We start from the raw sequence: 27,769 nt of genomic DNA on the forward strand, positions 1-27,769 counted from the left end.
CATCTGTACAAGTATTGTTAGGGGAGACCCAGTTCTTTATGATGCCGCATTATGTGCTGGTTCTTTTCCGAGGGTCTCCGGAACCCTTTCTGGCAGTACTCACAACGGTGAGGGTAGTCTTTTGTATGAATGGAAATAACATGTCGTTTAAAGCCTGAGGCATCTGTAGTGTTATAGTCACAGTGCTCACACTGATACACCTTCCTGCCACTATGTGTCTTCATATGCTTTTTAAGCTCACTCTGTTGCCTAAATCCCTTTCTACATCTCTTGCACCTAAACGGAAGATCTTTTGTGTGAACCGAGAGAATATGGCGACTTAGACCAAATGGATCTGCAATCTTAAAGTCACAATGTCTACACTGGTGCATTTTTTCACCCTTGTGAGCAGCCACATGTTTCTTTAGTTCTGAAGGCCTATGGAAGCCTTTATCACACATATCACACTTATGGGGGTAGTCCTTCGTGTGAACTGAAATTGTATGTCGTTTCAAATCACTTGAGTTTGAACTCTTGTGTTCACAATACAAACACTGGTGTGTTTTGTTTTCTTGATGAGTAAGAGCATGTTGCTGCACCTCTTTGATATCTGAGAAATTCAAAAGACAAATGTCACACTTGAATGGTGTCTCTTTACTATGCTTAGTTTTTATATGCGTTTTCAAGTTAGAAGAATCTGCAGACCTATATTCGCAGTATTGGCATTGATACGGCTTCTCCCCAGTATGGATTCGCATGTGCTTTTTGAGCTCTGAAGGGTGACGAAAACCTTTACCGCAGTCCACACAAATATAAGGGAAGTTCTTGCTGTGAACTGCCAAAAGATGGCGGTTCAATAACCCTTGTTCAGTGGTTTCATATTCACAAAATTTACACTTGTACACTTTGTTGGTTCCTTTTTCGTTATGCACCATTTTGTGAGTAAACAAATCCCCAGAATGAGAGAAATGCTTCCCACTTTCATCGCATTCAATGGCCTTCTCTGTTTTAGTGGTCAGCTTGTGGCTTTCCAGGTGGTTGTGTAAATGTACCTTCTTATTGGTAGTGTAATCACAGTCAGTACAGTGGTACTTCTTTTTGGCAAGGTATTCAGGATGGTTTTTCATGTGCCTTTTCAAAAAACCTCTGGACTTAAATTTTTTCTCACAAATCATGCAAGGATAGACAGTTATGGGATGTCCATCAGGGCCAATTATAATTGCTAAAAAAAAAAAAAAAAAAGAAAGAAAGGCACATAAAACATCAAACCAAGTTCTGTTTTGATTTCCACAAAACTATAAAGTGTGTATTCCAAACAAAATTGGATGGATAAGCACTCCTAAATTAGATTAGCATTTCTTTATTGTGTCAAGAAAAGAAATATAGCAGCCTACTAATAAACAGAATTTGTTCCAAAAACTTCATTCAGTCTGACTGTACCAATCTCACTCCCAGGTCAAAACAAATAAAGTATCAATTTAAAGCTACATAAATTTAGATATCTACTGAAAATCATTCATAGAAATACAGTTCAACATTACAACCTTGTTTACTCCAAGACAAATTTATGTTAACTTAAATTTTAACAACTATAAAGAAAATTTTAATATGCAAATAATTACACAAGACAATATAGAAAAGGAATAGGCCCAATAAATAACCAAATTATTTGTCTTCCTCCTCTATAAGTTATGCCTCTTATGCTGTCAGTAACAGATTCTTTAAAATTATCCACTGAAAGGTAACTAACATATTTTAGGAATTTTATTTTATTTTCACTAAAGTAATCTAAGGTTTTGATTTTTTCCTGAATGTCTGTTCCAAAGACGATTTCTTTTTATCCAAGGAAATCACTCAAGAATATCACCAAATTCTTAAGATTTTATCTGTCAAGTCAATACACAAAAGCTATATGTGGCTTAGCAGCTAAGATGCCATTACAACATCTTTGTAGATACATACTAATTTTACATGAGAGCTCATAAAACACATTGTGTTGTGGAACTTATGTGCCCTCACCTGTTTGGTACTGCTTGGAATCAGGTCTTCTCTTTTTCTTTGATTTTTGTTTAGCCAGTCTGCCAAGTCCAGCAGACTCATCTATGTGCAATTGGGCACTTGCAGTGACATTCTGGTTTTCAATTCCATCAGAATCACCACCTAACAATGAGCATTAAAAAATAAAATTATACAGTATTCTTTAATTATAACAAATTAGGGAATCTATATTAACTACAAGAATGAAAACTAAGCCATGATATTCATGAATGACAGAATGTCCTAGCTACTTAATGAGTTTTATGGATATACATCCTACATAATAAAAAGTAATATGCAAATTGACCAAACAGCAGAACGACAAGTCGCTATGATGCGTGCTGACCACCAGGGGGCAGGCAATCAACACAAGACCTGTCCGCTGGTGGTCAGTGTGCTCCCAAACAAAATTGGATGGATAAGCACTCCTAAATTAGATTAGCATTTCTTTATTGTGTCAACAAAAGAAATATAGCAGCCTACTAATAAACAGAATTTGTTCCAAAAACTTCATTCAGTCTGACTGTACCAATCTCACTCCCAGGTCAAAACAAATAAAGTATCAATTTAAAGCTACATAAATTTAGATATCTATTGAAAATCATTCATAGAAATACATAATAAAAAGTAATATGCAAATTGACCAAACAGCAGAACGACAAGTCGCTATGATGCGTGCTGACCACCAGGGGGCAGGCAATCAACACCAGAAGCTGGCTGGTGAGCACAGCGGCAGCGGTGGGAGCCAACTGATGGCTTAGGCCCATGGGGAGCAGGCCTAAGCTGTCAGTCAGCCATCCCCCAAGGGCTCCTGGACTGCGAAAGGGCGCAGGCCAGGCTGAGCGTCACCCCCTCACCCCGCAAAGTGCATGAATTTCATGCACCAAGCCTCTACTTTATACAAGACTGTAGGAAATACCTAACTGCTAAATCTATCATTTTCCATGAGCATACCTCATTGTGACTCAAAATAGTAAAGTTGTGGCCCATCTATAATCAATATAAAAAACTTTAGGCTCTTACATAAAATAGACATGAAAAAAATTCCTGCTAAAATTAAAAAAATACCTTCCTACACAATAAAATCGTAGTATGCAAATTGTCCCCTCGACCAGGAGTTCATCCAGGAGTTTGACCAGGGGGCGGGGCCAGCCTGGCTGGGGGAAGGGAGGGAGTACTTGCCCAGCAGCCGGCAGCCGCTAGGGACTCTACCAGTGCATGAATTTCGTGCACTGGGCCTCTAGTTAACATATAATCTTCCTCTACTTTTCCTTAAATCACTGTCCTGGCACTTCATATTTCTGAAGCCTAAGGCTATACAAACAATTTTCCAACAATAATTTACGTTTAAGAATATGAATTGTTCTAATTAGTGTGTCACTTACCATAAGCTGCTGCCCATGCTACAGGCATGAAAGTTTTTATTTCATTGTCATCAATTTGCTGTTCATGCACAGCAGCAGCAGCAACAGCAGCATCCTCCTCTCCTACAATCACTTCCATATATACTTCATCAGTGATTTCTGAAACATCTAAATAGAAAATTAACAGAACACTTTTAGGACAAGGTTTCTAAGAGGTCTGCCACATCTCTTATTTGAATACAGTTAATAGAAAAACAGAAAAAGGTTCAAATGTTACACATCTAGAACATTATTTTCATATTCTATCTAATAAAAGAGAATTTGCAAATTAACCATCACTCCACGAAAAAGATAGCGGCGCCCATAGCAGCTGGGCAGGATGCTGGCAGTGTCACCCCAGCAATATGGGCCCAGCAGGCAAATGGGGCCACAGGCAACACCCAGTAGGGCCTGCTGGGCGGTGGCAGCGGTGACTCGCAGACAGGCAAGCGGGGCCCACAGGCAGCACCCAGCAGGGCCTGCTGGGCGGTGGCGGCGGCGACCGGGGAGCAAGCAATCGGGGCCGCAGGCAGCACCCAGCAGGGCCACCTGGGCAGTAGTGGTGGCGGCGACCAGGGAGCAGGCAGCACCCAGCAGGGCCTTCTGGGCGGTCACAGACAATCGGGGCCGCAGGCAGCACCCAGCAGGGTCCGCTGGGCGATGGCAGTGGCAATGTGGGAACAGCCAATCGGGGCAGCAGGCAGCACCCAGCAGAGCCTGCTTTCCCATCCCCGTGGTGTGGAGCAGGCAGGCCCCACAGAGAGCAGAGAACCATGGAGAGTGGGCGCAAGCCGTCAATAGCACATCCCCTGAGGGCTCCTGAATTGGAGAGGGTGCAGGTCAGGCTAAGGCACCTCCCCCCCCTCCCTCCCCCCCTGCCTTGCACGAATTTCATGCACTGGGCCTCTAGTAGTAAATAATTATAAATCTGAATGAATCATTCCTTGTTTTGCCTTCACTATAATTTCTGTTTTAAGTAAAATCCTAACGATACATTAAGTGTAGCTGCTGTTCTTCTTTGGAATACAGCATAAGAAACATAAAATATGCCTGCATAGTGCTGCTCGTTTTTTTGTATGGTTGAATTTTAAATTAAAAGCATATAGAAATATAAAACAGTCTCCCATAAAAAGGCCGCCTACTTACTTAAATCTTCATCGTCTTGCTTAGAGTCACTGACAGTCATATAAACCATTTTTTCCCTTGGCACACTAATACTGCTATTGTGGTCAAGTAGTTCTTTAGGATCATTCTCCGGTTCACTTTCCACGATGTCCACGGTGCCACCTAGCAGGAAAGATGACAGGTACAAGAACTTAGCCGAAAACTTAATTTTACTTGGTTTCACTTTAACAAATAATGACCTCTTCCAACGCTTTTATATCAGTTAACTAGGGCCCCAATGCACGAAATTCATGCAAGAGTAGTACTTCCTTCCCCCAACTGCCAGCACCGGCTTCTCTCTGGCACCTAGGACGTGGATTTCCCTCTGGTACCCAGGACCTGGGCTTCCCTCCAGCCTCCAGCAGGCACCTGGGACCTGGGCTTTCCTTGAAGCCCCGCCTTCGTCCAGAAGGTCGTCTGGAAAGACGTCCAGTCTAATTAGCCTATTATGCTTTTATTATAATGAAAACTTGTTTTATAAATTATCCTAAAAAATTTAACTGTTCTAATCTAAGTGATCAGGTTGATGTGTTTGATTGGGATATATGAACATACTAAGGGTTTCCTCTTACCTAAGTCATCCTCTCCAGGGTCAGTTTTAAAAATGTACACTTTGATGACTTCAGGACTCGTGCCATCCACTTTCAAAGAACTGATTTCTGACTCTGTGTCCATGGCCATTCCAGAGGAAACATTCTGTTCTATTCTGCCAGTATCATCTACTAAAAAATAAAGAAACACATAATAATAGTAGATTCGTAAATAAAATATTACCATTTTCAAAAGTCCTTTTTAAAAACATAATCTTTAACTTGACTCATATAATTGAATTATTTAGAAAGTAGAAAAATCAATGATTACATTTTGAAAGTCTTATCAAAGTGGGAGGAGATATTAAAGTAAAAAACACTTAAAGCAAATACCTGGTAGCCTTGAAAACTAACAAAAGTCATGAAAGGACATACTATATACCCCTGGTTAAATTATATCCATTAAGTATATGCATCATTATATTCTCAAAAATCTTGGGCAGAATATCTACTAGCAAATCAGCAAACACTGATCTTACTTAAGTACTTTATCGGTACTACCTAATGTTCATGGCTTCTTTTTTTATTATTATTAAATTTGACTATCACCAGTGGAACTTGATCTAATTTAGCTACAATCATGTTTTTTGTTGGTTCACTGCTTCTTTTAGTTCTTTATTGTTTAAAGTATTACATATGGGGAGAAACCAAGATGGCGGCATAGGTAAACACCGGAGATTGCTGCCTCGCACAGCCACTTAAAAAATACAACTAAAAGACGGAAAGGACATCATCCAGAACCACAGGAAGGCTAGCTGAGTGGAAATTCTACAACTAGAAGGAAAGAGAAAAGCATATCAAGACTCAGAGGAGGTGTGGTGAGGAAGTAAAATACAAAGGTGCGGAGGTGCATGCGGAGAGGGCTGGCGGCTGAGGTCACGATTGTCTTTTTCATTCGGGAGGGAGTCTCAGGCTCTGAGCTCCAGTTCTGGGGGAGTCTCTGGGGACCCAGACTCATACAGGAGAAACGGGACTGTCTGGCATCGGTAGGAACTCGAGGGCAGCTTTCTCTTGGAGGCACACAGAGCGATTGCTGGGGCCTCTGAGGACAGGACTGAGAGCAGCCATACTGCTCACTCGCTCAGCCCACCCTGTTGATCCCCTGGGACCCCGCCCCGCCTAAGCGGCACATGAAGGCTTTTGCATATGAAAGGCCAGGCCCTTTGTACTCTGAAAATTACTTAACAAACTGCAGCTGCCCCAAGGTCCCAGGGCAACTTGCATTGCTTTACAGCTGGCTTCTGCTGGATAGCCTCAGGCAGCGGCTAGATTAGCACCTCCTTAGATCCAAGAGCCAGTGTACCCAGTGGTCAGAGTGGGACCATCCAATTACAACTCCTCAGATTCATAAGGGACACACTCAGGGGGCAGTCTCAGTGAGCACTAAAGCCCCACTGAAGCAAGTCTTGCCACAGAAGGGTGTCTTCAGCACAGAAGTTCTCCCACCCTAGACACAGCTGATTCTCACAGCCAATTGGCCTGGAGGTCAAATCCTCCCAGTGTTACCTACAACAATCAAGGCTTAGCTACAACAAGACTGTGCACAAAGCCCACAAGGGGTTGCACCAAGAGTGTCTACCTCAGGTAATTGGGGAGGCTGAGCCACTCGGCCCTATAGGACACTTAGCACAGAAAGCCACTCTATCGACACAGCGAAGCATAAAAAATGCGGAGACAAAGAAACAGGACACAAATAACAGAAATGGAGGAAAGCAAACTACTGGATATAGAGTTCAAAACCACACTTTTAAGGTTTTTCAAGAATTTTCTAGATAAACTGCAGATAAACTTAATGAGACCCTCAAGAAATCTAGTGAGACCCTTGATGTTGTGATAAAGGACCAACTAGAAATTAAGCATACACTGACTGAAATAAAGAATATTATAAGACTCCCAACAGCAGACCAGAGGATCGCAAGAATCAAGTCAAAGGTTTGAAATACGAAGAAGCAAAAAACACCCAACCGGAAAAGCAAAATGAAAAAAGAATCTGAAAATACGAAGATAGTGTAAGGAGCCTCTGGGACAGCTTCAAGCGTACCAACATCCAAATTACAGGGGTGCCAGAAGAAGAGAGAGAGCAAGATATTGAAAACCTATTTGAAGAAATAATGACAGAAAACTTCCCCTACCTGGTGAAAGAAATAGACTTACAAGTCCAGGAAGCGCAGAGAACCCCAAACAAAAGGAATCCAAAGAGGACCACACCAAGACACATCATCATTAAATTTTCAAAGTGATGAATACCAAGAACCTATAACCAAGAGTACTCTACCCAGGAAAGCTATCATTCAGAAGTGAAGGTCATATAAGAAAAAGCTAAAGGAGTTCATCACCACCAAACCAGTATTATATGAAATGCTGAAAGATATCCTTTAAGAAGAGGAAGAAGAAAAAGATAAAGATACAAATTATGAACAACAAATACACATCTATCAACAAGTGAATCTAAAAATCAAGTGAATAAATAATCTGATGAACAGAATGAACTGGTGATTATAATAGAATCAGGGACATAGAAAGGGAATGGACTGACTATTCTTAGGGGGGAAAGGGGTGTGGGGGATACGGGAAGAGACTGAACAAAAATCATGCATCTATGGATGAGGACAGTGGGTGGGGAGTGAGGGTGGAGGGTGGGGTGGGAACTGGGAGGAGGGAAGTTATGGGGGGAAAAAAGAGGAACAAATGTAATAATCTGAACAATAAAGATTTAATAAAAAAGTAAAATAAAATAAAGTATTACATATGTCTACTTTTTCTGTCATTGACTTCTCCCCAGGCCCTGTGTCCATTGGTTATTCTTATATGCATGCATACAAGTCCTTTTGTTGATCCCTTCCCCTGCCTTCCCTCTGAAGTTAGATAGTCTGATCGATGCTTCTCTGCCTCTGGATGTATTTATGTTCATAAGTTTACGTTGGTTATTACATTCCACAAATGAGTGAGATCATATGATATTTATCATTCTCCAACTGGCTTATTTCACTTCTTAATAGTATTTTTTCTTATCTGTTTCTATTAGAATTGTACTTTTTAAAAAAATATCAAAACTTGATTTTCAAAAAGGTACACTGTAATGGTGAATATAAATTATCCTATGAAATTGTTTAAACATAAAAGTGCCTTATACACATAACACATACAACTTTATAAAAAATAGTGAATCTGGGTCATTGCTGACAAACACAGCCAACGTATTTTTAAAGACATTCTCACTACCTTACTGAAGGTTGACTATGTCATGTTTTGGAGGGGAAAAACTACTCTGAATTACCAATAGAGACACACATAAACCCCAACAATAGAGATTGAGAGAAAATAGAGCATTTCATATTTTAAACCTTATCAATGTAGCAAAGGAAACAGTGTAATATTGTCCTTAGGATTTGAAAAATTACCAAAAGTAAAAAATAATGTCCAAAACAAGAAGATTCTTGGAATAAACACCAAAAATAAAATTTCCACATAATGTAACCTTTTTCATTCACTGCTATCCACTTATGATCTCACAACGAAAGTGACACTTACTGATGTGGAGTGCAGAAGCCAAAAATCGAAGGAATGTTTTTTCTAATCTAGACACAAGTTACCTGACAGCAAAAGATCAGAAACACCGTGGAGAACAGAACCAAAGATAAGAAAATATGATTGATTTAACTTGTCTTTAATACACTCACCAAGTCTTTCATTTTCCTTTTAGTTCCCTTTCTCATGTTCCCCTGAGTAGATATATTTTGTTATCCTTTTGTTTATACATTCATTCAACTTAACAGAGTCAAAACTATAAATTAGACTTTGGGCTAGGAAGTGGGATAAAATACATGAGAAGTCATGGACTTATTAAGTTAATAATCCAATAGAAAAGCAGATAACTCATCTGGGCCTCAGTGGCTCAGTGGTTGAGCATTGACTTATGAACCAAGAGGTCACAGTTCGATTCCCAGGCAGGGCACATGCCCGGGCTTGATCCCCACTGAGGAATATGTAGGAGGCAGCCAGTCAATGATTCTCTCTCATCATTGATATTCTATCTCCTCTTTCTCTCCCTGTCTCTCTAAAATCAATAAAAAATATGTAATTTTAAAAAAGAAAAGCATATAATTCAGATGATTATTTTTAAGTGTGATAGTACTAATAATAAAGCTAACATTCTATATGTACTGCTAACACTTATACTAAGACTGAGAAAAGTATTAAAATATTGTCAACATTGCATACAACAGACCAAACAAGTTTAAAAAAGCTGAATGACTGACTTACCTGAGGTCACAAAACTAGTAATTGGCACAGCCAGAATTCAAAACTTAATCCATGTGACTCAAACTGGTACTTTAAGAATGTATATACTCTTATGATATTTAAGTTATTGTAGGCATTAAATTGTATAACGACTGATGGTTTCCATTAATAGAGGTCAGATGAGTATGTTCATGATTCAAGCACAACTCAGCTAATAAGCCTGTGGTAATAGTTTTTACCACTATTTAATTTTGTCTTAAATTCTTGCTTATAAACATAGGATTTAGATTTTTACATCTTTAAAATACTTCTGCAAATTTCTCATCATGTTCAACAAGAGATCCAACAACTGCATATGTCTAGAATCTAGATCAACATTTTTATGTAGAATTACATAGAGCATTCTTACACAAAGCATTAAAATGAATTTAGGATTTCAAAAACTGACATTAAGCCCTAGCTGGTTTGGCTCAGTGGACAGAGCATGGGTCTACAGACTGAAGGGTCCCAGGTTCAATTCTGGTCAAGGGCATATGGTAGGTTTGCAGGCTCAATTCCCAGTGTGGGGCCTGCAGGAGGCAGCCGATTAATGATGCTCTCCCTTCACTGACATTTCCATCTCTCTCTCCATCTCCCTTCCTCTCTGAAATTAATAAAAATATATATTTTATAAAAAAAATACCTGACATTCAAAAGTAAAAATACAGCCCTAGCCCTAGCTGGTTTGTCTTGGTGGATAGAGCCTGTGGACCAAAGGGTCGCAGATTCGATTTCAGCAAGGAATCATACTCGGTTGCAGGCTGCTCCCAGCCCAGGCTCTTGGTTGGGGCACATGCAGGAGGCAATAAATTGATGTGTTTTTCTCACATCAATATTTCTCTCTGTCTTTCCCTCCCTCTTCCACTCTCTCTGAAAATCAAAGTAAAAAATATCCTTGTGTGAGGATAAGATTAAAAAGAAAAAATGAAAATACAGTGACATTTTAACTAATTTAGCTTCTAATTTATCAGAAATAAAGACAAACCCCATGCCAAATAAATTACTTGCACAAAATATTTTTAAACAGCATCCTGAAATCTTTCCTCCAGACATGAACAACAATAACACCCATGTACAAAGTCAAGGAGAAATACCTGCAGTGATATGCAGTAACACTGATGTTCTTGGTGAAAACAATTTTAGTGAATGCTACATGATGTCAGATTAAAGTGGGTTGAAAAGTCTATGTAGGTATACATTTCTTTAAGAAGTTTACTTTTTAAAAGGAGAAGGAGCAGCAATCAGAATGGATTGCAGGAGCAAGAACGTTATTGTTCAATTGTAACAATATGTATGTTCATGATTTATATGATCTACATAAAGTGAGTTAGATGACATGGTGAATAATTGGGTCAGGATTTCAAACAGAAAGGGAAAAAGGTGAAACTAGGAACAAAGATGAAATTTTCCTAAAAGGAAAAAAATTAGTTCTTTTGAAACCTGAGAACAGAAATTATCTATATACTAGTATACTAGAGGCCCAATTTATGAAATTCATACAAGGGGCTCGGCCCTTGCAGCCATGACTTTATCTGGAAGGTCATCCAGAAGGACGACTGAAAGGTCATTCGGATGTCCAGTCTAATTCGCATATTATGCTTTTATTATTAGAGATAAAAAGTCAGCGACCAGAACACCGGAATGATCAGAACGACCAGCCGCTATGATGCACACTGCAGCCAGCAAATCGGCCAGATCAGGGAGTGGGGCTGGCTGGACAACCTCCGAAGCCCCCCCTTACCCTCCCCCCACCAGCCCTGCCCCTGATCACCCTCCCTACCCCAATAGAGGATGGGGCTAGCCAGCCAACTGCCTGTGGCCCCTCCTCAGCCGGCCCCACCCCTGATGGGCCCCCACCACCCTGATCAGCCCATGGCCCCTCCCCCCAGTCAGCTCCACTCCCAATTACTCCCCCCCCCCCCCCCCCCCCCCGCTTCGAGTAAGGGCAGGACCAGCTGGCCAACTTTCCACAGCTCCTCCCCCAGCTGCTGACCCCCAATCTGCCACCCCACCCCAATTGGGGGTGGGGCCCACCAGCCAATCGCCCAAGGCTCCTCCCCACAGCCAGCCCAGCCCTGATCAGGCCCCGATGGGGGCTGGGCCAACAGGATGGACCCCACCCGTGCACAATTTCGTGCACTGGGCTATAGTATATTAATAGGAATGTAGCCATGTTGTTCTGAGGGAGAGGATTGGACAGGACCTTAAATGCAAAAAATAAGAAGAAATCCTGAATGGTGGCTTCAACATATAAACAAAAGAAGGTTAAGGGTTTTGGTAAACATTAAGAGAATAGCAGATTGAGTTAATAACTTGCAAGTGAGGACAATAAACTGAAACAAAAAAGCTTAATGATATCTAGATTCTAAGAACTTGGACAGTTAAATTCTTTATAATGATAAATACATGCATACTTTCATAAGAACATACATCTTTCCTTAATGCTGTGCACAGCTATCTAAAATAAAGTATTTTAGCTATGTTTTGTAAATATAGTTTGTGGGTAGAAATAGACATCATATTCTTAATTCTGGTCTGATGTGTATTTAGTCTATTTTTTCAAAGCTAAATATTTTAAAGATGTATCCAGCTGACTGCGGGATTTTCCTAAAGCTAGGAATGGAATTCAAACTGAGTTTGCATTACTGAATGAAGATTTTAGCAAACCAGTCACAGAGAATCAAGAATAAATCTATACCTCTTTAGAGAACTAATCTCTGAGGAGTTTCACTCTATGACAATAAAGCTGGCCTCCTTTGGCAAGTTTGTAAACAGTGATTATAAACAAGTGCTGAAAAATCTGAATTGATATGTCTAAAAAACTAGATGTTCTTAGAAATGTCTGTGGTAACCATAAAATAAAATTCTCCAGGACTGAAAAATTGAGGAATTTTAGAGTTTGCAAAATGTCACATATTTATCTATAGCCTGTAAAAGATATTCCTGTTACTTCGGTTTTTAAAATATGTAATAAAAGCACATTACTTAACATATACCCAGTGAGCTCCTAAGTAAGAGTTTAGGGAAATAAATGAAAAAGATGTCTCTCTTCAGTATTCAGAGTCATTTTCATTTAATCTCATTAAATCTCACTTCTCTAAATTTCTAGAGAAAATTCATAATTTTTCAAGAAAAAATAATGATATATTGGATTCACACAGGAGCTACATTTTGTCTAATTTAATTTCACATAACACAAAAATCTTATCATTCTCATTATTCTTACTCTAGTATATGTCTTTCTTCTCCATCTACTTAAATGTCCTATCTCTGAAGATAACATTGTTGTTAGTTTATCAATCACTATACATCCCAGGAACGTAACAAATGTCTATTTGATTTCCTTGTCTACAGGTTTCCCACCAAATACCTCTACTCACTACTATAATCAAATTTCCTGAAACAAAGATCCTGTCAATCACCTTACCCATTCTTCTTTTCATACCTTGTAAAATAGAAATCACTCTAGCAACTGTCCAAACTGTCTTCTGCTTTTAGATTCTTTTCCAACCTGCCTGACCCCACCAAAATAACCCATGTGCCTTAAGTTTAATCAAGTTTACACTCCTTTATGCTCCAACTCCACTTTAAAAGACTAGTCCCGGTGGGTATTGTTCAGTGATTAGAACAGTGGCCCTCGTACTACAGGATCACAGGTTCTGGGTTACAGGTTTAATATCCAGCCCTGGTTGGAATAGGAAGTGGGAGGCAACCAATCTCTCTCCCATATCAACATCTCTCTCATTCACTCTATCTCTTTCCTTCACTGTCCCTAAAAAACAACAGAAAAATATATCCTTGGGTGGGGATTTAAAAAAAAAAGAAAGAAAGAAAAAGCAAATATTACTATGAAACCAGTTTAATTGCAAGGTTGATCATTCTAACCATTCCCTTGCATATTCTTCCAATTCCTATGTACATCTCTAATTTCATCACACTTGATTTGGAGAACCACAAACCTATCTAAGGCAAGTTTTTACATTTGTTTCTATGCAACTAAATCAACCTAAAAAAAAATCCCCCAATGCAAATGGTCCATTTTTAAAGACCTGAAAACATTCTACTTCACATTTGTTTCTTAAAATTTCAACCAGCTAATCAATTGACCTAACTTTCTATTTCCCTGAGAACTGAAACATCATAAAAGATAATCTACTGAATTTCACTCTACCTGCCTGGCAACAACTAAATCCAGAAATCTTGTCTTCACTGCATGGTTGTACAAACTAATTGTGCTCCCTGTAATTTAAAACTGGATGGTGTGGTTCAGTAGTTGAGCTCATGGTTCAATTTCTGGTCAGGGCACATGCTGCTGAGTTGTGGGCTCCATCCCCAGTAAGGGTGTGCAGGAGGCAGCTGATCAATGATTCTCATCATTGATGTTTCTTTCTCTCCCTTTCCTTTCCTCTCTGAAATATGTGTGTGTGTGTGTGTGTGTGTGTGTGTATGCATTTATAGATAGATAGATAGATAGATAGATAGATAGATAGATAGATATAGATATAGATATATAGATATAGATATAATAAATAATAAACCCAATCCCTCTGCTTAAGCACTAAATACCTCCTCTACCTTTCACATTTATCAGCATTTTCTGCTCTCTGAAAACATCACCTTCTCTTAAATCGTGTGTGCGCGCATGTGTGCACACCCTCCCTTCTCCCCCCTGCCCCCCATCTTCCTGCAAGATATTGTTTCATGTCTCCAATTCTTCTCATTCCACTTTCTCTAAACTGTCTTCATTAGGCTATTGCCCATGAGTTCACCGAAAGTATTCACCAACATCACTCATGACCAATTCTCAGGACACATTTAATTTGCCATTAGTAACAGCATTTGACAGATGTTCATTATCCTCTATGCGTCATTTTCTACACTAGGAGTCTGTGATTCAACCTCTTTCCTACTTCACTGCCCATGCTTCTTCATTTCTTTACCCTTACCACTTTTCCCTTACCACTTTATGTAGCCATCCCGAGTTTAATCCTTGGCTTCTGCACTTTATCTGTAATCAATTATACGCCTATTTGAAGGCAGTCAACATGTAAGGAACTATCATGTTTTGTTTAGGGATTCGAAGAGCCTACAACATTGCCAAACATATAGAAAATATTCAACATTCATCTATTTAATGTTCAAGTCAATGTCTATGAATTCAAGAAAAAACAGATTTTAAAATTCATGCTCATCTAAGCAAAAAATATAAAACTAGTAAGAATTTGTAATCATATTTTATGCCCTAACCGGTTTGGCAGTGGATAGAGCGTTGGCCTGCGGACTGAAGGGTCCCAGGTTCAATTCCAGTCAAGGGCATGTACCTTGGTTGCGGGCATATCGCCAGGGGAGTGTGCAGGAGGCAGCTGATCGATGTTTCTCTCTCATCGATGTTTCTAACTCTGTCCCTCTCCCTTCCTCTCTGTAAAAAAAACAATAAAATAAAATATATTAAAGACAGTGTCTACTGTCTTTGTTATAAAAGATAAGAAAACAACAAACATACATTACGTTATCAGAAATATTTTGTAGTTAATATTTTGTAAACAATTGTCTTTTGTTGCATAATCTTAATGTACTTTTGGTCTAATTACTTCAAGAAATTTCTATCAGTCATTTTACCAATTTTTTAATTCTTTCATCCTTTCAATTGATTCTTTGTTTGCTCTCACAGGTCTCTAAATTTCTGGAAAACCTGTGAATGACTTATCTATAATTTAGACTTGAAGAGTAAATTAGATGAATATAAAATTGTTTGTCTATAATTTAGTCAGAATTTTCACTCATTATTGCACTATTTCATGACACTGTATTTTTTTAATCCTCATCTGAGGATATTTTTTTCCCATTGCTTTGTAGACGGTGGGAGGGAGGGAGCGTGGGAGGGAAGGAGACTGATGTGAAAGACACATCCATTGATTGTCAGGGATAGAACCTGTAACCCAGGTAAATCTTACCCACAACCCTTCAGTACACCCAGACTGAAGCCACACTGGCCAGGTGGTTTTTGAAGTGAGTGGCCATGTAATTGTTTATCTACCCTTAAAGTTCACTTACATAACTGTGATTATGACTTGGTTGTTTTATTATTCTGTTAATTTCTTATAACAATTAATTGCCTCAGATAATTCATCATTCTTTTTTAATCTGAGATAAAATTCACACACCATTATTTACCCTTTTACAGTGTGTAAACTGTAATTAAGTAGTTTTTGGGAAATTGACAGTTATTCAACAATCACCTCCCTCTACTTCCAGAGTATTTCCATCACCCCAGAAAGATACCTCTGCATTCTTTAGCTAACCTCTTTCCCCAGTCAATCCCACAATTAGATTAGGCAAGCACTAGTCTACCTTTTGTTTATAGATACAACTATTCTAGATATTTTACATATTAATAACATTTTCAAAATTCATCCATTTTGAAGCATTACATTTCAATGCAAATAACAGAACATTGTATGATATGACATTTTTAAAAACTAATCAACTGATGAGCATCAGTGTTGTTTCAACATTTTGTCTATTAGGATTAATATGACCATTTGCATAAAAACTGTTGTGTAAATGTATGTTTTCAATTCTTCTGGAAATATATATATATATGTAGGTATATGTAGGCATTTATATAGATATTGATATATATAGTTGGGTAGCATGGTAAGTCTATGTTTAACTTTTGAAGGAATTGCCAAATTTTTCTGAAGTACATTTTTTACTCCCACCAATAATTTACTTTCCATTTTTAAAAATCCCATTTCAGTGTGAAAGTCATACCTCATTAATTTTTATTTACAACCCACTATTAACTAATGATGTTGTGTATCTTTTATGTGCTTACTTGCTTCTTTGGGAAAATGTCTACTCAAGTTCTCATCTTTTAATTGCATTATTTGCCTTTTCATTGTTCAGCTGTAGTTCTTTTATATATTATTTCCCATACCTTCAAATATATGCTTTAATATTTTCCTATTCTAAGTAAACTTTTCATTTTCTTGACTGTCTTTGAAACAAAAACACTTTCAAATTTGGCAATACTTCAAATCAGATTCTCCCATTCCAATGATTTGGTGCTTCATGTGTAGTAGCATTTTTTTAAAAAAATGTTTTTATTGATTTCAGAGAGAGGAAGGGAGAGATAGAAAAACATCAATGATGAGATAGAATCATTGATCGGCTGCCTCGTGCACATCCTCTACTAAGGATTGTGACATCCTGGTTTATGAGTCGATGCTCAACAATTGAGCAACACCGGTCAGGCTTTGTGTAGTAACTTCTGTGAGCCAATTCCATAGTTAGCATTGTATGTTTGTATGGCCACTAAAGTTGATTAAGTGATCAACTATTGACTGGACCAAGATTTCCATACAACCAGTAATTCTTCCTATTTTGCCCAGGAGCTCTGTGTGTGTGTTGAGACACAATTATTTAATATTTAGCTAGGTAATTTATACTCCACATTGGCTTTTAATTCCTGCTTGGATAGAACTTCAAGGTTAATCAAAGGTTCGGGCCTTGCCAGATTTCTCCCTACCACAGGCACCTCCCTTTCATTCTTATATTTAAATTCTCTAGAATATGTCCCAGTTTTTCAAAGCTCCCATGGACATCTCATTCCAAAAAATGTGTAAGTTTTACAGTTACAACAGCTGCTAGAGGCCTGGTGCATGAAAATTCATGCACTTAAGGAGGGTCCCTCAGCCCGGCCTGCACGCTCTCACAGTCTGGGAGCCCTCAGGAGATGTCCTACTGACTGTTTAGGCCCGCTCCCCACAAAGAGCAGGCTTATGCTGCAGTCTGGCCTCCTTCTGCAGGAAGCAACGAGGTGGGTGATCAGGGGACAGTGCTACCCCCATCACCCTGCCACTGCTGACGCTGCCAGCCTCTATCTGCAGGAGGCAACAGGTGGCTGGCCAAGGGACAGAGCCAGCCAGTTGGCATGGCCCCAACCCCGCCATTGCCTCTCCACTGCCGCTGGTCACTGTCGCCTCCCTCCCCAATTGCCATCCCCTCCCTCTGCCTGTTGGCACACCTTGGCTGGACTGGCACCGCCTACTCACCAGCCCTGCCCCCACCAACTGCCATTTGGTCAATTTGCATATTATGCTTTTATTATATAGGACTAGGGACCTAGTGCACAAATTTGTTCACCTTGAAAGGAACTATGGGCTGTGAGGCTGCGGTGGGCACAAGGGTGGGTCTCAGCCCATCCTCCGCACCTTCGCCCGGCCCCTCCCATCACAGCCCCCCAGTTCCATCTGCTGGCATCACCGCTACCACCGCTCCTGCACGCTGACGGCACTGGCCCTGCTCACACCTACTGACAGCACAGAGCAACTGGGGCCAGTGTCAGCAGCGGGTGCAAGAGGGGCCGGCACCATCAGCAGGTGCGAGCGGCAGCTGCTGCCTCGATCACCCCTTAGGAGCAGGGAGAGGTGGAGAAGCCCTCAGAGGTGATCAGGGCCTGCAGCTGCTGCTCGCATCCACTGACAGTGCCAAGCAATCAGGACTAGCGCCAGTGCCAGCAGCAGGTGCAATTGGCAGCTCCGGTGCCAGCAGCGGGTGCGAGAAGCAGCTGCCAGCCCCAATCACCCCTCAGAAACAGAGGTAGGTGGAGAAGCCCTGAGGGGCAATTAGGGCCAGCAGCTGCGGCTTGCACCTAATGACATCACTGAGCAATTGGGGCCGGCACCGGGTGCCAGCAGTGGGTGCAAGCAGTGGCTCTGGCACTGGCAGAGGGTGTAAGTGGGGCCAGCGCCAGCAGCAGGTGCGAGTGCCAGCAGGTGCGAGAGCAAAGAATTTTCAGTAACCACTAGAGGCTAGTCCCGATGATAGCAACCAGCGTCCCACCTTAGTCTGGTGCCCCCACTCAACTGCTCCACCATCCCGCTACAGCTGACATCCACCATGTTCAACACTTTGCTACCTGCTGCCGCCTGCCATGTTTTGTGCGCACCGCCTGATGGTCATCACACGTCACATCGACCGGTTGTTTGGTTGTTCAGCAGTTGGGTCTATCTGCATATTAGCCTTTTATTATATAGGATCGTTTGCCCTTACTGCCTTAGTTAGCAGTGATATTCAATAGTTCTCTTTTTGGAAAACTCCAGAGAAAAGGTTGCTCACTAGCAACTCAGAATATACATAAAATGAAGACAGTTGTCAATGGAGTCTTTCAAAGGAGCCATTACACAAGTCAAATAATGATAATCCTCTTGAAATGGATGCCCTCTCTAGTAAGCTGCCAGGTTATACATGTTTATCGTGGAAAAAAAGAATGTTGGCCCTGGCCAATGTAGTTCAGTGATTAGAGCAATCATAGGGGTCATGGGTTCAATTACCAGTCAAGGACAAGTACCTGATTTGCAGGTTCTATCCCAGCCCCAGTCTGGCGCCTTTGGGAGGCAACCAATTGATGTGTCTCTTTCACATCAATGTTTCTCTCTCTCTCTTCCTCTCCTTCCCTCCTTTCCACTCTCTCTAAAAGTCAACTGAAAAAATATCCTTAGGTGAGGATTTTTTTAAAAAAAAAGGGTGTTGGTTTTTAAAGTTAACTTACACAACTTTAGGCATAGATGTGAACAGTTCAAATTAAGGCCACAAAAATGTTGTTACCACATTTAGCCTTTTTTCTTGAATAAATCACTCCCTGTTATGTTGCAAGTTATTAGTTTCCACAGTTCTGAAGTTTATTTTGGCCATTTCTACTAGTGTTCTGATTTTACCTATATAGGAGAGGATTTTAAATAATGGTTAGATTAAAACTTTCTCTCATAACTTTGTCATGTTTGTTTTTTCTTTTCTGTACATGGGTTTTATTTCCTGTTTCTGTCTGCTGTATCTATAAATTTTCTCCATAATTATTTTTACATTTCTTTCAACCATTTTGTAATTTTTAAAGCCTCATCAGAAGAACCTTGATTACAGTCAGTTACATTATTGCTGCTACAGTGGTGTTTACTTCAATATTATTTTTTCTCTTCAGTTTCTATCCTGTATTCTAGTAGTTTAGCTTCCATCTCCTTTTATTGTCGTATATTATTTCCTGTGAAAATATGTATCTGCTGCAATATTATCTACTTTTTAGTCATAAAGAAAACTTTTAGTCTGGTGAAGAAGAATATCCTTCTAAATTTTATCAGAACAAAATTTAAAAACTGATCAAAATATCTTTGCTAAAATATTTTTATTTACTCTTCTTGTTTGTATTGTAAAAATTCCAAAATTTTGTTTTATCAGTTAACCCTACCACTCCAAAAAACCTGGAGGGACATTAAGTGGTAAGTTACATACATACCCAATTATTAGCTATAGAGAAATCAATCAATAAATAGATATATTTAAAATATAAAATACATATTTTACTATCTCCTCTATTTTAATAACTACCAGAAGCAACAAACTATAAATTGTATTTACCCTCAGAGTTTATGTGTCAGATATGACAGTTGGGCTTCATTCATTTATTCATTTACTGAAACTCTTTTTATTAAGTATTCATTATAAGCAAAGTCATAAATAGTTACAAACTGAAAGTAAGTCAACTGATTAAAACATCTAAAATAGATGGCCCTATTCATAATATTCATAGAATTTCAGTTATCAAGTTAATTATATGTGTTTATTCAACAAATATTTCATACCAGTAAATAAAGTTTGATGAAAAAGATACCTAAGTGGACAAGATGCATCAGATTCTGTCTTCAAGAAAGACAATCAATTTAAAGCATATATAAAACCCTACTATGCAAATAGACTGAACGGTGGAACAATTGAACAACCGGCTACTATGACATGCGCTGGACATGTCACGCACAGAACATGGCAGGCATCGGCCACAGTGGGATGGTGGAGCAGGTGAGCAGGGGTGCCAGACCAGCCTGGGTGCTGGTCACTGTCATCAGGGCAAGCCTCTGGTGGTTACTGAAAATTCTTTGCTCCTGAGCACAGCAGTCCGGCCCACCACTTGCACCTGTGGGAACGAGGTTGCCGGCCAATAGAGGATGTGGGGTCACAGTTGGAGGGACAGGATGGGGGCACAGAGGATGGGCCAAGACCTGCCCCTGTGCCCATCACAGCCTCACAGCCCACAGTTCCTTTCAAGGAGCATGAATTCGTGCACTGAGCCCCTAGTTTAGACTATAAGATTGAATATAGCAGTTATGTTGTAACAATGAACATCTGTGTCCAGATACACTACAACAAAAGCATAAAAATAAACTTTTGTCATCATTTTAAGTAAGATTTTTAAAGGGAAGAAATTTACCAATATAGACTCTTAAAAACTATTAGATATATAGAGATCCAATAAATTACTAAAATTTTTAAAGAAAAGAGAAACATTATTCTTTGATCTATACATGTTGAATAAAGATATAAAAACAGATGCTTCCATTTCTCATGCTATGAAAAGCATTGAAATTGACTCAATAATAGCTTCTCCATTTTCTCTATCATATATAAATCAGATCAGGCCATAATTTCTCTACCTGACAACCCCCCAAATATGGCCCCTTCCTTCCCAAATAGGGATTTAAATTATAGAAAGTACTTTGTTCTAGAACAAGACAATACCAAGAAAACTGATATCTCTAGATAAAGTCATCTTATAAAAAAATTATATTTAGTATGTATTAAATAATAATAAAATTAAATCCTACTAAGTTAAAATATATACTACTTCTACCCCCTCTTTCTTTCAAATTAAATTATAAGCTCTAGGTCAAAAACTGTATGTTATTGTGTTTAATAATACTCAACACTTTATCTAGAACAGGTTATACAGAAGAAATTCAAAGAATGTTTATTAAATCAGTACATAAGGCTCTTAACAGTTATAAAGCAAGTTCAATTAGATGTAGAAAATTTCATTACCACTATGTTGGGCCATAATGACATATTTGATCACATTAAGAAGTAAAGAAATTTTGCTCTCTGCCCCAAAATTTATGTGATAGCCTTGCTGTTCTATACTCAAAGATACAGGGGTAAAGACTTGTATGTAGTGTTTATAGGAATACTCTGAACTCTATCTGTATAAAACTTATAGTCCCATGAGTTGGTAATTTAGAACAACCTATTTATTTAAACCAAGAGGTAGGGGATAGGACCAACTAACAAACTGAAACCTTATTATTGTAGAGAACACATCTAAAAATGTTAGAAAGATCAGAGACACCTATTGAGATTTATTAACAGAACTATTATGACATTTGCTACTTAAGCAAAATTAGAATTGTCCTAATTGGTAAGGAATTAAACACAGTCCAGGAAGCCAGCATGCCATAAAGAGCAATGAACACAGTATAGAACCTCTGGCATTAAATTTTAAATAAACCTGAAATCTATATAGTTGTTTATGGTCTTAAATTGACTTTATTTAAAGGCATCGAAATAATATAATTCTAAACCCAACAGTGAATTAATGTTTTAAAAATGATAATTATTTTGAAAGAGAAATTGTTATGGAAAAAAGACAGTACCTGCAGAACTGACTGTATAATAAAGACTAAAGTTATTTTTCTAAGCTGAAATCCTTTCAAGTTTCAGTGGTAATTCTGATTAGGTAGGTTTCAGCCTAGTCACATCTTTCATGATTTCTATTCTTTTCAGCCTTTACCTTCCTAATCAATTACTCCATCCTTGTATAGTAATAACACTTTACTTTGTACCATTTCACTTTTTGTCTTAATTATAGCTCATCTTACAGGATCCAAACTAAAACAGTAATGCTCATAAGCTTACAAAATTTATCTTAATAAGTCATGAAAATATCACCCCGATGTGATAAGAGACCTTAAACAATTATTGTACCCCAAGACTTACAGGAAATCATAAGGAAGTCCTCACAGTTGCTTTTATCACCATGGTGCTGGTCCACAGGGATCCCGTTGGCATCTATGACTGCTTCAGAGGCACAATCTGCTACCAATACTTCTTCTGAAACTACATCAGTTGTCAGAAGATCAGTCACGATTTCTGCTTCTACTACACTATCATGAACAACGTGTTCAATATATCCAATGTCAGACATCTGTATAGATTCACTTGCCAAGAAGTGTTCTGGCAAAGACATTGAGGCTGAAGTAATGTCGAAAGCTAAAACATCATCTGGGACTGTGCAATGTGCTAAAGAAATTTCTTCGGTTACATCTGAATAAAGCACTTGCTCAGGAATGATGATATTTTCAGATATATCTGCTTCTTCTAAGATATCTGAGCACTGAACATCCTCAATAACAACATCCTCAATAATATCTTGAATTACAATTGAGTCTAGGTCATCAGGAACGAAGTTATGTACAGTTATATCTGAATCCACAACATCTGAAACAAAAACAGTTTCTTGAACTTCCACAAGAATTTGATCATCATCGATGTCTGTAGCATCAATTCCTTAAAAAAAACAAAAGTTAAAATGACAAATTTCAGGTAGGCAAGCATTACTATCTAAAATGATGTAAATGTTTAATTTGCATCCAGAAGATAGCCCACATCCTGTTTTCTCAAATATTGAAATAGATTAAAGAAAAAGAGAATCTATTTTTGATTCATTAAAGAAATACTAGAAAGACAAAAAATGTGGAACAGTTACAGAAGATTATTCATGAAAAAAAAATTTAGAACATCAACATACGAAGTTCCCAGGCAACTAGAATAAAATCTTAAGAAATAATAACATAAATTAACCAAGTAACAAAAAAAAATAGATTTTATCCCAACTCTTTCAACACATCAGTTTTCTTCTTTTCATCACTTAGAATTATTTTCTTTCCTTCTTTTTTCTTTCAGCCTTTATAATCTTACCATTCTATTCTACTACAATATTATGATGAGAAATTTAGAAATTACCCTTTGAATTTAGGACATAAAAGGATTGTGACATAAATTGAAAGAAATAAAAGACCATATATAAGCAGTAAAGGGAAAGGCAAATGATGAGCCCTATGGATAAATAAAACAAGTGCAGTTACTAAAAAAGTGATGGAAGATAAAGTTAATTGGAGCAGGGTACCCCCTAACTTCACCAGGATAAAATACTCTTCCTCCATCCAATCTCCTCCTATCCTCCCAGGCAGTTCCTCAGAATATAAGAAACCCTATTCTAGTCCACTCTTCAGTTAGGAAGGAAGGTAAAGAGGTAAATCAATAGGAGCCTGGTAAGATTAAATGACTTTAAGACCACACAGTTGTTTGCATAGCATATGGTATCAGTAGGGAGAAACCTAGCAAGGCCTGAACCTTTAATTAACCTTGTCCTAATCGCTGGGACTCTAAATATGTCACATTATGGCTTATGCCATGAACACTTGCAGGTGTAAGTAAGGTTATAAACCTTAAGATAAGGCTATTATACTGGACTAGAGGCCCAGTACACAAATTTGTGCACAGGTGGGAGTGGGGTCTGGCCGGCCCTCCGCAATCAGGACCAATAGGGCCAAGCCAGCCAGGGGGAGGGATTGTAGGCGGGGGGCCGGCCCTGCACCCCCTAGTCGAACTCCCAGTCGAGGGGACAATTTGCATCTTAGCCTTTTATTATATAGGATAATTTGGGTGGATCTAACCTGATCAAATGAATCCTTAAAGTATAGAACTTTCCCCATCTAGCATCAGAGTTGAAGCAGAATTTTAAGTCTGAGAGAGACTGACTATTGTTGGAAGGGGTCTCATGGAAAACATAAGAAGCAACACAAGCAACTACAAGGACCAATGACCAAAACTGCACTAATAACCAGAAGAAAACTGGGACTTGGCCAAATAGGAAGTGATTTCAGCAACTATCTGAATTAGCATGGAATCAGAATAATCCCTAGAGTCCCAGAAAGGAACATCCTGCTGACACCTTGATTTCAGCCATATAAAATTCACAGGAGATAGTCCAGTTATGCCCTGATAGTTGTCTGACCTACAGAAACTGAGTGACAATAAGTTTTGTTGTTTTAAACTGCTGTTTGTTTCATTTTGGGTGCAGTATTTTGGTACCACAGAATTCAGTGCTGATGGACGTATCACCTAAAAAGGTGAAAGGGCTTTGGATCTGATAATTTATTAATTATCTCACAAATAGAACATTAGCAGAAATATGACATTAACAACTCAGTGAGAACTCAGAAGAAATGACCAAGGTAGAGAAATCCTATGTGGACTTAATAGAATAACTAAACTGTCATATACGGACTGTCAGTAGCAATCTAGTCTTTAAAAACACTGTTAGTCAGGGCTTAACAGCAAGTTAGAAACATGTTATTGGAAACCAATGGAAAAAATATCCTTGTTATGCTGTGACAGATGTCTTAGTAAAATTGTATCCTGCAGTTATGTGTAAGGCATAAAATATAACAATGAACTAGGAGATTTTAGTAAAGAACTGAAGATGTGGCCTGGTTTCTTCTTGCAGCTTAAGTAAAATACAAGAAAAAAAAGTTAAATTGTAGGAAGAACTGACTTTAAAAAAATGTAGCAGGACTTAACAACTGGGAAGTTCTCCACCTATACACATGGAAAAAAGAAAAAAAAGTTAAAACTAGGAAGATTTGTTGCAGAAAAGAATGTTCTAGAAAAAAATCAACATGTGATTTCACAACTCCTATATTTCTAAAGTATCAAAACATAAAGTTCTTTGAAGCCATTAAGGGTGTGCCTCAATCAAACTTAGGGTGCTTCAAAGGAGCTTTAAAGGCATTGTCCCTCAGCCATCTCAGTAGAAATCAGAAAGAGCAGTATATTATCTCTGAAAGATATGTAAATGAGCCTGAATATATTAAATAAATTCCTATGTCATACATAAGAGATGCAAAAAAATTTTCTAAAAATTTTAACTTTCAAAAACAATGTGAACTTGGATTGAAAGGGGCCGAGAGAGAGAGTACAATATAAATTAGACTGTTGGCTCCTAGGGGCAGGTAGCAGGCTGATAAAAACTACACAGCCTTAAACACTTGTTCCCTTAGATCAGCAGTTCTCAACCTGTGGGTCTCAACCCCTTTGGAGGTCGAACGACCCTTTCACAGGGGTCACCTAAGACCACCCTGCATATCAGATATTTACATTATGATTCATAACAGTAGCAACATTACAGATATGAAGTAGCAACGAAAAAAATTTTATGGTTGGATCACAACATGAGGAACTGTATTTAAAGGGCCAGAAGGTTGAAAACCACTGCCTTAGATGAAAAAAAGCAAGGATGACTCATAGAGGGGAGCCATGAACCAATAAAGGATTATTCCCACGGCTGAAACATGATGGAATATTCCTGGTTGGCTTTCAGAATTTCTTTGAACTAGTAACTCCATTTAACTTTTCTTTTCTGTTTGAAACAGAATATTTAAAACTGCCCTAACATTTCTGTCGGGAGCAGATGTTTCTTTAGGTTTATAACAGGTCCACATATGAAGATGAATTGTGCCTGAATTATCTATACCAGGGGTGGGTAAACTTTTTGACTCGAGGGCCACAATGGGTTCTTAAACTGGACCGGAGGGCCGGAACAAAAGCATGGATGGAGTGTTTGTGTGAACTAATATAAATTCAAAGTAAACATCATTACATAAAACGGTACGGTCTTTTTTTTTTTCAGTTTTATTCATTTCAAAAGGGCCGGATCCGGCCAGAGGGCCGTAGTTTGCCCACAGCTGCCCTAGACTCAGGCAGCCATGAGCCCCAGCAGCTACGAGGCCCAGGGCTCAAGCAACAGTGGGATCAGGCAGCCATGAGGTGCTGCAGCTGCTAAACCCAGGCTCAGGCTTCAGCCACGGCCACCAGCAGTGGCAGCAGAAGCAGTAGGGTGATGGGGACAGCACCTTCCCCTGATCTGCCTGGTTGCTTCCCTGCAGAGGGAGGCCAGACTGCAGCTTAGGCCCGCTCCCTATGGGACATCCCCTGAAGGTTCCGGAACTGTGAGAGGGGGCAGACCATGCTGAGGGACCCCTCTCCCTAGTGCACAAATTTTCATACACCGGCCCTCTAGTATTTAATAAACTAGAAACCAGAGATTTAAGAGCAAAAAATTTAGAATATATTTGGGATTTCTGAGCTGCTTAATTTCAGATAAAAATACTGGATATTAAATCTGAGAACCTCAGGGAAAGACATAAATGCTTAAACACCAAGCGCAGATAATGGTAGATAGAATTGTCCATCAAAGATATCCAAACCCTAATTCCTAGACCTTACAAATATGTTACCTGACATAAACACACACACACACACACTCCAAAACAACAACCCTACAATTCTGTCCAGGTGCTCATTTGGAGCATCATCCCATATAACAAAAGGTAGCAAGTTTGATTCCCAGTCAGGGCACATACCTGGATTGTGGGTTCAATCCCCAGTCAGGGCACATATGGGAGGCAACAGAATGAGATTTCTCTCTCACATCAATGTTTCTCTTCCCCGCGCCCCCATTCTCTCTCTGTAAAAAATCAATGGAAAGGTATCCTTGGATAAGGATTTTGAAAAAAAAAAAGGAAGAAAGAAAGAAAACCTACAGATGTAATTAAATTAAGGTTATGGATGTAAGATAGCTAGATTATCTTGGGTGGGCTTCTAGTTGGAGTAAAGGAGATGTGGTGGAAGAGAATATCCAAAAAAACTCAAAAGATGAGAGGAACTCAAAACTCACTTTTGTCACAGAGGACCACATACTAACCAAAAAAGAAAATAAGGGCAGCCTCTAGAAGCAAAAAATGATGTGTAATAGTAAGGAAATAAGAATCTTCACCTTAAAATCACAAAGAACTAAATTCTGTCAAAAGTTTGAATATCTTAAAAAAGTTTGAATATCTCCCTCAGAGGCTCCAGAAAGAAATGCAGCCATCAACACCTTGATTCTACCTTTGTAAAACTGTACACATTGTGAGAATTCAGTGGAATTACACTATATCTGGACTTCAGACCTACAAAAACTATAAGGTAACAAACTGGTGTTATGTTGTAATAGCTAACTAAATCTACGGCTATGTATTTTGGTAACAATGAAAAACATATACAAACAGATTTAAACAAGAAACATTTTCAACGTATCTACCAATATTCTCTGGACTTAGTGCTGTAACTGCAGAAGATGAGAATTACTAAAGATAATTTAAGATTTTAATGTTAATGGTGTTACTGATTATTTTGGCTATAAGATTTTAAACAAGATAACAAAATACTTAAGTATGAGTCAATATAAGATCTCATAATTCATGCACTTGACAAGCAAATGCTTATTTGGCAGATGGAAAGTAGAACAATCCAAGAAATAGATATACCTATTCCATCAAAAAATGAATTTGGTTCTTGTGGCTGCAATTCAATTTCATCTTCATCCAT

General features: G+C 38.8%; 1 protein-coding gene across 3 annotated transcripts; it reads right to left on the reverse strand.

The window, feature by feature from the left end:
- Positions 1-27,769, reverse strand: LOC139000637 (zinc finger X-chromosomal protein). 3 transcript variants are annotated; one of them, XM_070402778.1, is made up of 7 exons: positions 27,709-27,769; positions 22,277-22,846; positions 5,156-5,305; positions 4,566-4,706; positions 3,402-3,548; positions 1,999-2,139; positions 1-1,201 (listed from the first exon to the last, which is right to left on the reverse strand). In XM_070402778.1, the coding sequence occupies exons 1-7, from the start codon at positions 27,767-27,769 to the stop codon at positions 18-20; spliced, it is 2,394 nt and encodes a 797-aa protein (XP_070258879.1). In that variant the 3' UTR covers positions 1-17. The 3 variants fall into 3 exon arrangements, with proteins under 3 accessions (XP_070258879.1, XP_070258881.1, XP_070258880.1); XM_070402780.1 differs by lacking the exon at positions 22,277-22,846; XM_070402779.1 differs by lacking the exon at positions 3,402-3,548.

This window comes from Myotis yumanensis, unplaced genomic scaffold (assembly GCF_028538775.1).
Source record: "Myotis yumanensis isolate MYYU_CA2020_CCGP unplaced genomic scaffold, mMyoYum1.0.hap1 SCAF_24, whole genome shotgun sequence".
Taxonomy (NCBI): Eukaryota; Metazoa; Chordata; class Mammalia; order Chiroptera; family Vespertilionidae; genus Myotis; species Myotis yumanensis.